This window comes from Nasonia vitripennis, chromosome 2 (assembly GCF_009193385.2).
Source record: "Nasonia vitripennis strain AsymCx chromosome 2, Nvit_psr_1.1, whole genome shotgun sequence".
Classification (NCBI taxonomy): domain Eukaryota; kingdom Metazoa; phylum Arthropoda; class Insecta; order Hymenoptera; family Pteromalidae; genus Nasonia; species Nasonia vitripennis.
Window position 1 is genome coordinate 26,291,314 of NC_045758.1, and position 16,964 is coordinate 26,308,277.

General features: G+C 51.9%; 1 protein-coding gene across 34 annotated transcripts in view; it reads right to left on the minus strand.

The window, feature by feature from the left end:
* LOC100121536 (arrest) overlaps nt 1-16,964 on the minus strand; it is a 296,681-nt gene that overhangs the window by 188,229 nt on the left and 91,488 nt on the right. For 6 of the 34 annotated variants that reach the window (XM_032596764.1, XM_031924661.2, XM_032596762.1 and 3 more), the window contains 2 exons: nt 3,171-3,585; nt 1,707-2,394 (listed from right to left, as the gene is read on the minus strand). The exons of 22 other annotated variants lie outside the window; for them this stretch is intronic. In XM_032596764.1, coding sequence (XP_032452655.1) covers nt 1,707-1,933 — 227 coding nt within the window. In that variant the 5' untranslated portion in view covers nt 1,934-2,394; nt 3,171-3,585. The remainder of the gene's footprint in view (nt 1-1,706; nt 2,395-3,170; nt 3,586-16,964) is intronic. 6 more of the 34 variants (XM_032596765.1, XM_032596763.1, XM_032596769.1 and 3 more) reach the window with 1 other exon arrangement.

The following is a 16,964-nucleotide window of genomic DNA, read 5'->3' on the forward strand; positions in this document are numbered from 1 at the left end:
GAATCGCGCCGTATCGATTTTCGCTTGTAATCTACAGCGGCAATCTAAAAAGCATTGGCAAACAGGCTTTTCGAAATTCACCCTTACCACCGCGTACCATCTCAATTATACATGCGGCTTATCTCTCACCTCACGGAAAAGTGCAGCGGCGCCACAGAAAACACACCAGCAGCAGAAGCAGCTCTACGTACAGCAGGAGCACACCGTGGAAAGACAACGCTCGCCGCAGATAAGGCGGCTCTATATGCTCTCGGCCGTATCAGTGTAAACTGCGCAGAACGCGAGAACGAGTGAGAGAGTGAGAGAGAGAGAGAGAGAGAGAGAGAGAGAGAGAGAGAGAGAGAGAGAGACAGAGAGACAGAGAGAGAGAGACAGAGATACAGGCGCGTCGTTGTCGGCGTATCTGAACGATAACGTCACGATGTGCCCGAGATTTCTTTCACCTCGCCAGCTCGTCGCACGGGTCAATATTTCGACGAGGTGTGGTGTAATTAGAGGCGACGTAAGCGAGTTCAGATTTCTCCTGCTGTCGTCAGCTCTCTGTGTACACGAGCTGCGCGATATGAGAAGTTTCGGAGGAATTCTTAAATTATCCGCTGATATAGCCAGTTTCTACAACTTGAATTCGAGTGAATTACCGTGTTGCAAACTGTCTGTTCTCAAAATAAATGTTCCACTGCTTTCCTTATCAGCGGCATTATAGGATTAAGTTCAGATAAGGACGTTTTATTTTTCAGCGAGTCGGTGCAGCGATTCGGTATAAAGCGCTCGATAAATTCACTCAAACGCGTTGCGAATCGAGCGTTATTATAACGGGCTGCTCGGCTACGAACTTTTTGCATGCAACAAGTAAAACAGAAGGATAACACAAAAAGCCCGAGCATATACGGGCACGGGAAAACAACAACGCTCTATAAAAACAGACATGCGAGGGAGAGCTACTCCCTACATCATGCTTATCCGGTAAAACATAAGGTCGCGCTCTTGAGAGCGGAGCAGGTGAGCCGCGGGGCAAGATCGACGGCCCCGAGACCCCCCGCGCGCGAACACAGAGTTCCGAGTTATTTTGGCCGCTTACATCCAGCTGGCGAGCCCCTTTTCCCCGTCGCTTTCCCTCGCATGCCATAACGAAATAAGAGCGAAATTCGGGATGACCTTCCCGTGATTTGAAATGCGAAAGGGTTTGTGGAAGAAATAATATGCTGTGTTTTGACTGGCGTGTAATCAGCGAGCTGCTATATTGTTGAACTTTGGCAACGACGAAATTCTCCATTAAAGTACAAAATGCCTCCGACCGACGAAGCGGGGGAGAATTTTTACACCGAAAAAATGAGCGGCTCGAGACCTTGCTGGCTTAATTTACCCTTTGAGGGAAAAAGCGCGCGAGGCGCGAAGTCGTATCGAGCACCCTTGTCGGATTTAGCGGCGAAATTCTCGAGAGAGAGAAAGCCGCGGAGCTCCTGCCGCTCTCGAGAGTCTCGAGAGCGCGCGGAATTACATGTAAAAAACGGCGGAGAAGGACTTGGTTAGAGGGTGGAAGGAAGAAAGAGGGAGGAGGCTCGAGGTCTTAAAATTTAAGCGCCTCTCCCTCTCTCTCCTCCGGACGATGCCAAGGCGAACACAATGGATGCACGTCACAAACAGACACACGCACACACACACACACACACACACAGAGCTACGGGCAGGCAGAGAAACGGACTCACGTGTTTTCTTTCTGGTCGCCGTTGGTCGTGGACTGGGGCGCGCTGGGGCTCGTCTGCGCGGGCTTCTTGTTGTAGGGGTGCGGATGATGCGAGATGCTCTTGCCGCTCTCATTGTTGTTGTTGTTATTATTGTTGTTGTGCATGTGCACCTTGTTGGCGTTGCCGTCGGTGGGCGAGCCCGGCGAGATTTTGCTCGCGAGCGTGTTGAGGGACTGGAGCATTTTCATGGGTGTCCTTGGCGGCGGCTGCTGCGCTGCTGCTGCTGCGGCTGCAGAGTCAAGGACGACAGCTGCGGCGGCGGCAGTCTCGGCCTGCTCCGGAGACCGGCAGCGCGGCTGTTTGCTGCTGCTGCTGCTGCTCGCTGGGACTGCGACCGCTCCGGCTTCTGCTGCTGTTGCTGCTGCGTCCGCTGACGACTTGCGCTTCGTCGCCTTCGACTGAATGATTTCTGCCGGCTGGGCCAAGTTTGAAGGCTGCGAGACCTCCAAACTTTGACACGGGGGTTGGCTTCAAGAAGAGACTCGCCTAGTTCACTACTCGCGCACACACTTAACACACCTATGTACGGATGGATATATCACTCGCGAGACTCTCTGTGTCTTGTTCGTTCGCTCTTCTTCTTCTTCTTCTTCTTCGAAGCTCTCGAGAGGCTGCGCAGGTCGATTCTGCTGCTGCTGCTGCTCAGCGTCTGCGGAGAGGACAGAGAGAAAAGGAGAAGGCTCCGTGAGTGATACGAGCGATCGTGTATGTGGGCACAACGGTATCTCTCGCGACTTATCAGCGATACGAGCTACACATACGCAGACACGTAAATACAAGAGAGAGAGAGAGAGAGAGAGAGAGAGAGAGAGAGCCGAAGTTGGCCAAGTTTTTCTCTCGCGCGAACAGGTGTGTCCGGGCGAGAGAGTACGTGCGCTGCCGCGCGGAGTAGCCATCGCAGCAGTATGTGCAGCCGCGTTACAACGAGTCAATTAAAAGTTCGAGTTTAATTAGAAACTCGAAGTATGCCAGACAGACACACGGCCGAGGGGCTCGAACTCGCGCATAGACTGCGAGCAGTCGAGAGAGAAAGAGCGGCGGAGGGGGATGCACGAATATATAGCTGTATACTGCAGCGGGAAAAGAAAAATACGAAGGTAAAAACAAGAGGAGGGTCAATAGAGAAGGAGGCAGGGGGGAGAAAGAGGCAAATTCCGCTCGCGCGCTCTCTCTCTCTCTCTACTACTTCCTTTGCCCCGGCGCGTTTCCGGAGCGCGACTCCTTTGTTCCCTCCACAAGATCTCGCGAGCGAGGTATCCGCCGAGAGAGAGAGAGAAAGCATTTTCCTTCCCTTGGTCGTCGGCCAATTCCGAGGAAGGCAGGGAGCGGCGCATAGGGGACGAGGAATATAATGCCCGCGGAAAAAGGGGGCTCGAGAACTTTCGTTTAACTATCGTGCTCCGCGATTACGCAAGCCACTCGTACCTCTTCTCTCCTCGCTAGAGCGTTGACTCCTGGCTCGACTTCCTGCTGCTGCTGATGACGTCGACGGCTAGGAGTAGCGGTAAAAGAGCTGCTGCTGCTGCTGGTTGCGACCTTTCCGGGCTAGGCACCTGTGCTTCACTGCTGAGACTCGCTGATGATAGCCAGCTGGGCGCGACCATCCTGCAGCCAGCTGATAAGCCTTATCGGGATAGGCCCCCACCCGCCGGCCATCCCCCTCGAGCTCGATCGCTCTCTTCGTCACGCGCGCTACTCGCCGTGTGTGTGTATGTGTGTATCGGCTGCCGAACGAGAGATATGCGCGGCCTTCTCGCTGCTGCCAAGCACACCGAACTCTCTGCACTAGATGAAAACTCCGCTGATCATCCTGTTGCCTCGCTCCTGCAACGGCTTGTATCTGTAAAGCACACAGCGGGTGTCATGGTTATGGAGACGAGAAGCGCCGACACATTGGAAAAACGCCGCCGGAGTGATGCATAAATGAGCGCGCGAATCCGACAAAGCTCGGCCGAGTCGCCATTGTGGTGCCCGCGAAATTCAACTAGCTCTGTTTACACGCTCTGATTCAACAGCGGCGAGGGCCGCATGAGCACATGAAATTTGCGAGCGGCTCTCGGTCCGAATTTACGGGCGGGATAACCGCGAGCCAGCGCATTGTGCGCCTACTTTGCCGAGTTATAATTGCGCGCGAGCGGACTACACTGCAAGCGCACGTTATACACACACATCAGTCGTACGTAGCTACTCCTATTCTCGAATCTCTTATCGCTCCGCATCGCGGCTGCATAATTCAAACGCCGCGCGCGTATATACACACGGCGGCCGTTTAAAAGGCCGCTGCTCCCGGCGCATAGGACGGGATCGTAGCGGTGCTAAAAACATCGGGCCGAAGAAACCGGAGAGCTGCGCGATAAAGAAAGCGCAGCTCCGCGTTTGATTAGACGCCGCAACGGCAGCAGCAGCGCCGAGATTATGAGTATACGCGGCGGCCGGTCTCGGTATGCGCGCGAGTCGGCTCGTTAATTCGCGCGATATCAAGTTGGCCAGCAGCAGCAGCGGCAGCAGCTCACACGCGAGTTTCTTGCACCTTATCGGGGCCGAGAGAGAAGTATATGCGCGAACAATGGACTCGGGAGCGCCGAGCCAAGTTTAGTGTTTGACAAGACGTTTTCTCCGAGAGAGCTGCACAATACTCCCTGCCCCTGTCAGTTCGTAATTAGTTTCCACTTCCAGTATGCATAACCGTGCGAGAGCGAGACTCTCTTAGGGTATTATTACCCCGGCGATAATAACTCGGACGGGCATACGCGGGTGTGTGTGTCTGTGTGCCGGAGTAGATCGGAGAGCGGTATTGCACTCTCTTCGTTTTTATCGGAAAGTTTCGATCGGCCTTTTTTTCTCTCTCTCCTTCTCTCGTCGAAGCTCTATTTGGAGCCTGCCATCAGGTAACTCTCGGCGTGGGCGACGACGACATACGGTCACTGATAAAATTAGATACCAGGCCGAAAGCGCCAGATGCTCGCAGCGATAACTATTGTGCGCTTCCCAGAACACGTATAAAACGCGCGATATAATCATCTACGCGATCTTTTAATAAAAACACTGCCCTCTCTCTCTCTTTCTTTCGCTCTTTCTCCTCAAGGTTATTTACTCCGCGGAACGAAGTGCCACCGGCATTTCCCAAACGGCTCGCGCGTTCAATTAATCCGCACGCGCTAACCGCGTTCTACGCAGGCACTAGTTCTCGTCGGTGAAAAGCTACGCGCGCGCTCGTATCAATGGAACGCAACCACGTCGTGGTATAATAGCTACAGCAGTCGGACAACGCGGAGCTTTGCTTTGTTACTATTATTCGCGTAATAAGCTCAATTAATTATAACGAGCGCAGGCGCGTGCGCGCCGGCCGGCCCGCGACCGAATCAATCCCGCTAATTGCCGCAAGTTGCTCGCGCGACGCGAGGATATCGCGTATCGTTAATTCGACGCACGGCCATGTGCTGCGCGTAGCAGTCACGGAGGCTGGAATTTTTTTTAATTGATGGGCGGATGTGAATCGCGGATGACGTTCGGTGCTTATTTTACTTCGCTCGTGTGGCAGATAGCGGATTTTATATCTTCTTTAAAGCTTTCGTTGCTCGAGGAGTTCGTTTACAAAACAAAGTTCGAGAATCAGGACGGAAGGGCTAAACACGAACTATACATCCCAGAAAAACTAGCTCATGAGTTTTTAAAACAACGCTTGCAGGAAAGGGATTACTTCTTTTTCCGAGCGCGACCCGAAAAAAGGCAACGAGCTGGAGATAGGACATCGTCGTCGATGCAGAAAGAGAATCGGCTAAAATGAGGATAACTGCGCTGGCCAAGCGGTGAACCCCGCGAGTGGACGAGCTTCCAGGAAACGCTCGTTCCTTTTTCCCACTGTGTGTGCGCATATTAAAAATGCAGCCGGACATGCGACGATCGATCCACCGATGGATTATACAACTGCTCTACTACGAGCTTCTATTGAACGGGCTCTTATTTCTAGCTGTACGTGTATACTCGTACGCGGAAACTCGAGCTGCTCTCCCTCGGCCAACGCATAGAGCTGTAATCAGGCGGAAAGAGTAGCGTGGCGCGCATTCGTAAATGCGAGAGCTTCGAAATTCCTACATATAAAACGGTGTTGCGGGAACGAAGCGTCATAATGTGTGATTCGAATGCTGCGCTGCGCCTGAATTTTGAGGCGGCTCCGATTGAAATTCGGCATAATCAAAGTTGCGTATAGAGAGCTTTTGAAAAATTTTTTATTTAGTCGAGCGTCGACCGAATCGAGATTTTAATTAAACTTCCATTCTGCTTTCGCAGACCCAGTTCCGTCAATCAAGGAGAAAGAACGCTGCCGAGCGGGGCCGCAAATCAAAGACCCGACAATCATCGAGCGATGCAAATGAGGCATTACAACAGCAGCGTCGCTGTCAACAGGGCGTAAACTCTCGCTGCAGGATAACGCAACAGACGTTTCCCGCGCGCCCGTACGCGCTCGCGATGCGAAAGGTGATGTCAAGTTTGCCGATACACAATGGTAATTACTATGGAATGAGCGAGCGCGCGACGATCAGAGTGCAGCCGGTCCGAGGTGTATAATTGAAGCAGTCGGCGACGAGTGCGTGCGCGCAGGTGCAGTGCGGCACTCTCTCTCCCTCGTTATTAGCAAAATTGCAGGAGCTAATTGACTAATTACTGATTAGCGACGGACGGCGAGCTCGACTCTCTCTTGCTCCTCTCGGACATATTGACGGATTACTGTTTTGGTTCGGCCGTCGCCGCGCGCTGCTGGTATCGATTGTTTTTAGGGTCGGTTGAAAGCTCGCTCGCTCGCTTGCAGCCTGGATCCATTTTTTATGCGCCGCGCGCGACGTTCAATTAGAATAATGCGCGGCCTGGGAGTAGAAGCCGGCTCTGGGGGAGAGGTCGGTTGTTAACTCGATGGGGGGCTAACCCATCCACTCAGGCTGCTTACGGCAGCCCCCGTCATCGGTTCTTTGCGTTTCGAGTGAAGTTTCGATCGGTCAGCCGCGGAAGTTTACTTCGTTAGAGAGCCGGGGGCGACGTCGACGGCTTTTCCGGTGGCTCGAGCGAGTGAGTTGTTGCCCGTCGAACCTCTATACCCGGCCGACTCGCTTTCGATATAGTTTCGAAGATTTTCGAGAAAAACGAAAAATAAAAGCTCTAACGAGCGTAATCCGCTTCCATGTGAACAAACGAGCGCCTGATAATAATCTGTGGGACTATGCGCGCGGCCTGGGCAAAATGTAATTTCTGCAGATGGCCGAAAGGGCGGAGCATGGAAAGTGATGACAGCGGACGGGAAAACGTCGCGCAGGATTCGTTAAAAAAGTTAAAGCTGCCGTTCAAAGAGAGATAGAGAGGGAGAGAGAGCTGTGTGCACGCGTGCGCTGCGAGAGCTTTACAACGAATAAGAAAGCTTTTGGCGACTGAGATTGTACGGGAGAGAAAGAGAGAGAGAGAGAGAGAGAGAGAGAGAGAGAGAGAGAGAGAGAGAGAGAAGTTTGCTGCTGCCACCGGAGCCCGAAGCAAGGAGCTTAAGTGAAACGTGAAGTATTTAAGTCTCAAACTTTGCCCGGGAGAAAGAGTGAACGAAGAGAGATAGAGATGCCAACGAGAGAGAGAGAGAGAGAGAGAGAGAGAGAGAGAGAGAGAGAGACCCTTACACGCACTGAGACAATAGTCGGGAGAAGACACTTTGTTTCAGTTTGTACCTGTGTATTGACCTCTCCGTCTCCGTTCCTGTATCATTATTTTCCAGCCGGATCGAAATGGAAGCTTAAATACGCAAGAGGAGCTTTCAAAGTTTTCGACGTTTCTCTGATGCCGCACAACTAAGAGTAAAATACGTATTTGGGTAAAAGTGCGTTTATTTTGTCTTCTTTTCATCCATCGCGCACATTGATTTGTCTATTCCAATATTCTAGTCGCAATTTCGAACATATTCGCGTGCGTTGATGGCACGGAATTCGCGACTGCCATTGAGTCATTTCCAATAAAAAAATATGAGATATTCATCAGCGCGGAAATATGAGTTTTTCCGAAGCTTATTCAATACATAACCTTCTACTATTTTATTCAAAAAAAAAAGGGGAAAAGCTCTACAACGGCCGATCAACGGGAACTGATAGCGACTTTCGAGAGTGTACAGTCGGCTTTAAGAGCGGCGAATTTTTTCCGAAAGCTCTTGAAGCGTTCGAGAAAACGGAATCCCAGCTGGCGGAATTTAAAAAGCTGAAGGGGGAGAGAAAGGGAGAGAAATTAAAACGCCAGAGATCTTGAAAAGTAAATTAGTAAAAAGTGGAGCGGGAAATTTAAAGAGCGGAATGAAAGAAGGTGCAAATTTCGCGATGCCCCGCAGGAAATTAACTTTTACTCAGAGTCGCTAAAGTTTCCTTTTACGATCCCACGCCTCTCTCTCTCCCCTCATAGTCTTTCTCTCCTCGAGCGGCTCGAGAATGATTCCCATATCCGACGAGAGCAACGGGAAAGCAGAGGGAGAGCTTTTTTCGAAAATATACAGAGGACTGGCGCGCGATAGATGTTATGAGGAGGGTCGAGCGACGCAGATATGTTTTGCCAGAGATGCGCGTAGCGACGAAATTCACAATATTCTCGAGGAACGATAACTTGCCGCGAGAGAGAAGAGAGCGAGAGGAGAATTACGGCCAATTTGTTTCACCTTTCCATCGCCGAAAGGCTCTTGTCTTCGCGTTAAACTTTATGACACTTGAATGGCATAATTTACAACTTTCACTCTGTCTACCTGACTGCGAGCGCAGCTGTAGCTTCTTATTTCAAAAGCACTCGACGCCCGATATATATTCACACCTCCGCACTACCACGGAATATCGTTTCGGCGCGGAAAGTTCATCCTTGCAATTGAATTCCAAGCCTCTCTCTATCTCTCCGATGTAAACTATTTCGAACTCGCGCCTCTCTCTCTCTCTCTCTCTCTCTCTCTCTCTCTCTCTCTCTCTCTCTCGAAGCTGCACAGCAACAATTTTCGATGATGCGCATTTACGCGTACGTATATTCAAAACGCATAAATCAAGATTCCGGATTATGCAAAGGGGGGAATAAAAAAAGTGAGAGCGTCACGCGGCGGGTCATCCCCCCCAAACACCGTGAATAACGGCCTGGCGAAATCTGCAGAACGATAACCCCGCCATAAATACATCCGGCCGGAGAATCTGGGATCGACGTCAGCCTGTAGAGCGGCGGCGGCGCGAGAGGGTGACCGGCCAGTCGGCGCAAAAACGCGCGGCGCGACGAGGGTTTTCGCCAAAAAGTCGAGGGCGCGCTACACACAGCTTAATCCTCGAGAGATTCGAGAGCCGGAGAAAAGCGGCGGAAGGTAAACAGAGGCCTTAAAGGGGCTCCCCGTCGCCAGGGCGCGCATCTCCAATCGCGAGATTGCTCAATTGTTGGCGCGCGCTCGCGTCCCCGGAGAGGAAAAGCTGACCGCTCCTCGATCATCCCCGCGCGCTCGCGACAAAAGCAAATTTTTCCTCGGCTCCGCTCCGCTGCCTAATGCACTTTGTATCGGGAGCCGTACGAGGGCACAAAGGCGCGATGAGCGTGTTTATCGGGGAATCCGAGTGCTCTCTCCGTGAATACAACCGACCGCGTACGGATAATCGAGACTTTATTAAAGCGACATGAGCGAGGGGGAGCGACGCGAACGCGCGCGCGCGTGTGTATATATAAAAGATGCGTGTATCGCGGCGGTTCGTTCGAAATCGTTAAGCGCACTCGAGCTCACTCGACACAATCCCGGGAGGAAGCGTGTCAAGCAGCCGAGACTCGACGAAACAAAGAAGCCGATTTTCGCGGACGCGCGTATAGCGCGCAGGCAAATGCCGTCGATGCGAGTCTCTCGCTCTTCTCGGCTTAAAGCCTTCCACTGAGCGGCGGAATCGTTACGCGAGGCGTTTAAGACATTTTCGAGAGTTCTCGAGAGCCTCGCGCCGAGCCATTGGGCTAAGTGCCCCTTTCCAGGCCTCCTCTCCCTCCCGCTCTTCTCAGCTCTCCTTCGACATTAATCGACACGGTTAATCCGCTCTTATTTATTGTTCTCCGAGTCTAAAGCTCTCGAACTTTTTAAGCGACGAGCGGCGCCAATTCCCTCGAGAAAGGCTCTTATACACGCGCATCGAGCGCCACGTGGTAGAAGCGACTCGCGCGTGCGCTAGTGCTTGATACGTGTACATGCAGGTACACCTGCGGTTTCTCTACACATCAGCGTCAGCGGAGAAAAAGCTGCCCAGACACCTTTTTCCACGTGTGTGACGCCAGCGCTTCTTATATGCACCCGAGTGCCCGCGCATTGCCGCGGCTAAATTTGAAAACTTTCGAACAAATCCAATACCGCGGCTGCGCTGACGCGGCAAAAAGCTCCTCGCGGCGAAAAAGAGAAAGACCGCCGGGACGGAGGATTAACGCGCATGCATGCGTGCGATTTTTCGCCAACTCCTATACTTCCGCGGCAACTTTCGCGTATTATAACACAGGTCGGGGGGAAAAAGGAAGGCTACAGCTTTTTTCTTTTTATTTCGCGCAGCTCTCGTGGAATATTCAAAGCACGGCGTCGATGACGAGCTGCTTCTGTTTCCACGGCCCGTTTTCGTTTAATCGAGAAACCGAAGAGGCGCGTCGTCCTCGGGCGGATTTACATTTTGATGGCGTCGAGGGAAGAGCGCCGCCGCCGCTGCTCTTTGTCCCGCGGGACCATGCGCGGCGCGCAACGCGAAGTTGCCAATTCGACGTTTACAAGGAATTATTCGAGACACAATGCGTGCAATTACCTCCTCCTCGTCGCCTCGTGGGAACGAATTGAATGACCAAGAAAGTTGGGCCGTTATTTCGCGATTAGGATTTTCCTTTTCTACCCCTTTTTTCCGCTCTATATACCGACCACGGCCTGTTGTACTTAAAACGCGCGCGCGGAGAGAAAGAGAGAGTTTTTATTAAGGAAGAATCTTCTCCGTCAGATAAACTTGGTGGGACGAAAGTTTGAGTTCAGGGATTTCTAATTGTGTGCGGTCTTGTAATGAATTTCTTTTGTGCGCAGCCGGCAAGCTTGCGGCGGCCTCTTCCTTTCTTCCGCGATGAATAAAAATTAAAAAGTTTTTTATTCGAAATCCGGGCGTAAGAGTGAGCTGACGAGGAACTCGCCGCCGCGGAATTATTCAACTTGAATTCGCGGGGAAATGAAGGCTATTTATTAATTTTTATCTCGTCGCCAAGTGCCGCGCGCCGAGAGCGAGCGAGCGACGGAACAAGAGCGTATTACACGGCGGCCGCGAGGACGCGCTGAGAAAGCTAGTTGGCGAAGTTTCGTAAAAATAAACTGCCGTTTGTTTGCAAACAGGCTGGAAACAAAAACGCGACGCGCGCTCTATTTCCGAGCAGCGCGGCGACGAAAAACAACGGGCTATACGGCTAATATGTTGCCGTAAATATTGTTGGCCGTTCCAATAAAAGCATAACGGTTATACAGTGCGGTGGAGAACATTTCTGCTTATGACTAAAATAAACATTTGCCGACTGTCGGCTAAAGCAAACGTTTGCTGATTGAAATAATTGATTAATTTAATCAAGTGCCGACGAGCGTGCGATCAATTCTCAAAATACACACGGTATCGGAGTAGGAAGTATAAGAGGAGCGACGAGCGATTGTTTTTATTGGAGCGCCCGCTCGCGGACCTTTCGTTTTTAAACTCGCGCGCTTGCATCGAGCTTCTTCTTCAGCCGGCTCGTAAATTACGACGGGACTCTCTCCGCTGCTGCTTGATAAGCAAAAACGGGGACGAAGGCGGGGCCGAAAAAAAGCAGCAGCGCGGCTACGACGACTCCTACTACTACAAGCTCGTAGCCTCTCGAGTTTGAGTGTGTGCGGCGAAATTGTTCCTCGAAAAAGTTTTAACGAGGCTACGGTACAGCGTCCTTCCTCCTATACATGCACAGTCGCTAGCGACGACGCCGGTTTTTCCCTGCTTCTCCCCTGACGGCAGGTGCGCGAGAGGAGAGATTCGGGGATTCGTGCGCGAACCCTTCGATGCTACTTTCGCACTTTTCTCGTTTCACGCCTGAATTTTCGCTGAGTCTGGCTTTCCTCGCTGCAGGCGCGAGGAAAGCCAGACCGCGATGGAAATTGTCGGCTCTCTCCCTTCCTCTCTCCGATAGAAAGTCTCTCTCGCGGAGATGTTCTACGAGGTAAACAAAGAGAACGAAGGAATCGCATTTACAAGCGCCAGTATGAGAGCGAGCTTTCCTCTTTCCTTTCTCTACGCGCCGCTCGCTTATACTTTCTTTCCTTTTCTCTACGTCCTTTGTTTTTACCACCCGACGCGTAGCTGAAAAATTGCCAAGTTTATTTTTTTTAGAGCCTCTTGTTTACTCGTTTGTCCGCGAGACTTTCAATCGTGAGCATCGAGTGCGCAAAGAATCCCTTTACGAAAAATACGCACACGAAAAACGCATACGCGATTTCGCAGACGCAGCAATTAAAAGCGGCTACGAAAATAAAAAAAAAAGAACGCATGGGGGACGAGCCCCCGCGGCAAAGTGGAGCGAGACATAACGAGCGATAAATTCGTTATTTTTCAAGTAGCGCAAAGTCTGAGTATATAACGGAGCGAGTACGCGAGGCGTCGAAGCGCTTATGCACTCATCGCTCATCGGACGTGCACACAAAGTATTTTTCGACCGACAGCCCTCAACGCACACCGACACACACACACATACGTATGCGCGAGCGAAGAGTGGAACGGCAAACCGAGAGAGAGAGAGAGAGAGAGAGAGAGAGAGAGAGAGAGAGAGAGAGAGAGAGAGAGAGAGTATAGCGCGCAGCCGTGAAATCACTCAGCGAGAGGTTGACATTTCGTTCGTGCGCGCGCGCTGACAGCCGGCCGCCCACGCATGATAACTGATTACCAAAGCGTCGAGTGATGATATTGAAAATGTTGTCGTTCGATTTACGCAAGAACGAGCGGCAGCCTCGAGTGAGCCGTGCAGAGTCGAGCTTTTTCGGAAAAGCCGAGCGGATGTGCTTTATTAATTTCTACCGCGTCTGTTTATTGCCGCGCGACTTTTCGGGAAGCTCGGCGTATACTTGTTGATTGCATTTTCAGTCCCTGCGTAACGATATATTCGAGAGACGCGGGCCGAAGATGGACTGCATCGGTGTAATTTCAAGCTCAATAATCCCGAATCCCATCCGGCGTCGCGGGTCCGGCCAATGCATTCAAATCCGAATTCGACCGAGACTACATCATGCTCCTCGAAATGAAGATCCACAATAGGGAAACGTGCGCTCGACGGCGTGTACGGTATGAAATTGTCGTGTCAGTGTACGGAATCGACGCTATAACCCGATGCTATCCCCTCTCGCGCGCGAGTATTATAAAGTCTGAGGTAAACCGCGACGGGTTGAACATCAGCGGCTGCGGCATCTCGATACACGTCAAGACGTCAGTTCTTCGGCGGGAAGTTGCCGCGGCGAAACTCTAACTAGCCCGCCGAGTCGCGGAAGTCGACATTAGTTATTAATCGAGAAGCAGCGATGCCTCGCGGGTACATACATACAGCCACAGCCATCCCGCCGAGAAGCGGATCCGGTTACAAAAGCGAGCGCGAAACCGCCAAGCCGCCGCATGCATTATGCTGATTACTCGAGGAGCTGCTGCTGCACACGGCTGGCTGGCAAACTCTAATTCGCTAATGCGTTTTCGCGCCTCTCGCGACTCGGTTGTTTGAACGCGTCTTTTGATGGCCGCAGGTGAGCGTACTCTTCGCGCGAAAACGTTTATCGTGTTGCTTCGCGGTCGAGACGTAAGAACGTTGGGAAATTACGGAGCTCCATTGAATTTACAAGTCGCACGACTATAATCTCGTCACGCACAACCGCCTGCCCGAAAGAAGAGAGAGCATGCAGATATACACCGCAAATGCGTCAATTATGAAACAATGAAATAGTTAGGATGACCGAACTCCTCCCGCGTCACAGAGGGAGACGTACATGGGAAAGGCGGACGGAGGCGGTGCCAACTGCGGCGCCAACTTCTCTCTCTCTCGCGCGCGCGCGAGCGTTAACTTGCCGGCCGTTGTTTCGAGTCGAGAGTTAACTAGCTAACTTCACGGCAATCTAGCCTGTCCTGCTGCCGTTTGCTCAATCCTCCCCTTTCTCTCGCGCTCGGATGAGCACCTGTGTGCAGCTAGCTCGAGAGTGCGTGGAAAAATCGGCCGTACGACCCAATTTCTGCAGCAGGACGATCGCCTGTATAATGAAATAAGCCGACGTAGCCCGGATGAGAGCGGCGATTAATTTCCGGGCGTGCGCAAGAACGCTCAGAAGCCGAATGTACCCACTGAGCGCGATAATGGCAGATTCAGTGGAAACGTAAGAAGCTTCTAATAATTTCAAGTCGGCTGGCTGTGTACAGGCCGGGTACACAGAGCGAGTAGACGGCCGGCGTAATGCGAAACTTATCGCGTTACACGCATCAGTTAATTTCCAAATTGCATATCGCTCGGGCCGCCGGCGCTAATGGGGAGAGCCAGCAGCGGCGGAGCAGCCCCGGAGACGAAAGAGATAGCGCGCGAGAGCTGTGTAGGCGTATGCCAATAATGGTGTCGAGTCGCCGCGGCGATAATCTACCCGGCCATACAATCCGCCCATGGAGATAAGCCGCCCCTACTTCTCTGTCTACTGTCTGCTGTCTGTATGTGTCGCGCGAGGATGAGTCCGCGCCGCGTATAGTACGCCCCTCTGCGCGCACACACTTTATTCGGCTGTGAGACACACGCCCTACACTCGTCGCTTTTAATCTCACAACCCTTTCGATGTATATTGCCCAAGAGTCTAATGGCTGCGGAGCGAAAAATTTATGTTCAGCCGAGGGTGGCGTGGCCGGGTATATCTGCATGTTTACATCTCATTCGGCGCTGCTTTGAGTTTTGAGTTTCGGGGGAAAAACCTCCGCCGCCAGATGTTTAGGCGGATGAGATTAGGGACGGCGCTTCGGCGGAATTCTCTCGTCGCGATTAAAGATACTCTCTCGTCGGGCCATTATCGTATAAGAGGATTTTATTATACGCTTTAATGGGCTCGTATTTAATAACGCAATTTTCCGGGATTACCCCCATCGCTATCTACGAAATTGAAAGAAATTGGAAGGCGGCGGCGGCGGCTGCGGAGATAAAGGACTCGCGCGCATTTCGAAAATGAAAATCCGCCGGGGGTAGATTGGAAGAGAACGAGAGGCGGCATTAAAATTCCGCGGCGGCTGGAAAAAAAAGTATAGCGACGGCCGGATAATTTCACGCCGAGAGAGACTGTGTCGGCGTTGCTGTCTCGTCAGCCGAAATTCATCTTCGTCGACGACGTCGCGCGATGAATTTCCAAGAGCAAACGCGCCGCCTACGGCTCGTGCGTGACCTTTGTACTTTTCGCCGCGGAGATTCGTCGGGCTGTGGAAGGGCAGCTTGGAATTTCATATCGACGACTCTGCCCCCTCTGCTTTCACTTTTTTCCCCTCCTCCTCAGCAGGCTCGCTGGTTATGCCTCGAGAGACCGTTGTTTAGATTATCGAGTGTTGCGGGGATTGATAAATAATTCAGCGGGTCTTATCGATTGTTATCCGCGATGCATTATTATGCCGATACGCGGCCTCGGGAATTTATCTACCGCTGGGTACGGATTGAATTAAAGCTGCGTCCGTTTTTTCCAAGTTTAGTATCTGCGTTATTAACGAACACGAATACGAGCCATTCGTCATCGTTTAATCGGTTGCATCGACGGTAGCACACGCGTGCGCGTTCACGGAAAACTGTCCCCGCGTTGCAGGCACACGATGACACACGGTTCGAGCGATAATGGCAGGTATAGCAGGCGGGAGCGAGTTATATAGGTGCATATCGATCGAAGGCTTCCTCCTTCGCGCAGGCTGCAGTAATAACCTTCGTTACGCCGGTGCGCGCGGCGTAAAAGTAATAGCGTCTCGCGCGCTCACCCTCTCTCACTTTCCCTCTCCGGCGTCGGCGATCCTTCCGCGAGGCTCCTTTCTTCTCCCTTAATCGTCTCTCTTTGCTTTGTGCGTGTGTCTCTCTCTCTCTCTCTCTCTCTCTCTCTCTCTCTCTCTCTCTCTCTACTCTCTAGCGTCTTCCCTTCGATCCCTCTTGTTAGTTTCTCAACAGTTGCTCTCTCCCGGACCCCGTTTCTTACTCCTCTTATTCTCATCTCTCGGCTCCATTCACTCTCCCTCCCTCTCTCTCCCTCCCTCTCTCTCTCTCTCTCTCTCTCTCTCTCTCTCTCTCTCTCTCTCTCTCTTCCTTACGCCAGCTCTCTATATACATAGTACATAGCTCGAGCCTCGAGAGCGAGGACTTTTTACTCTTTCTCCGCGCGGCGACGACGTCCTCTCGTCTTTCCTGTTGACTCGCATTTTCTTATTTCCCGCGGCCTTTTTACCTCGAGCGCGCTGCATCAAATCAGCTTTCGTTTAAACAACAAAGTTAGCCGCGGCCGCGAGGAGTAAAGTATTTATTGCGAACTTTTCCGCAGAAATTTATAGAATCGGTTCGAAGGGGCAAGAGCGAGAGTTGAAGTGATTGCGCGCAGCTCGCCGGGTTTAACTGTGCCGCCGCCACCACCGTCGTCGTCTTATAATGTTTTGACGAGGTTATGAAGAATGCAGTGCCGCCCCGAGACAGAGTGAAATGGATTAAGCCGGCGGGGCTACGAACTTTCCGAGAATCTCGTTATATACCATTCGAGAGTGGGAAGAACAGTCCGGTCTTCCGCTCAATTAAAGTATCGCGTATAATATTCCGGAGATCAAAAACAGCGCGACGACGCAACAAGAGCCTTTCATCCACGCGCTGAAACAACAGAGAAAGAGAGCGAGAGCGATTTTACAGCTCCCCATCGAGCTCGACTAGACATCAAAAAAGCTCGTCGGCTGCGAATCACGCCCGAGCAAATAAACTCGCGCAGTCGAGAGTTGTAAACTCGGCAATTGCGTAATAATATACAATGCGAGAGTGTGTGTGTGTGTGAGAGAGAGAGAGAGAGAGAGAGAGAGAGAGAGAGAGAGAGAGAGAGAGATGCTAGTAGTTTAGTCTGGCGCCGTCGAGCTTTCACTACTACTACTACTATTACCAGCGCTACTCGGGCCCCGGCTCGATGCATCACATTATGCGCCGCCGACGGCTCATCTGAATAAC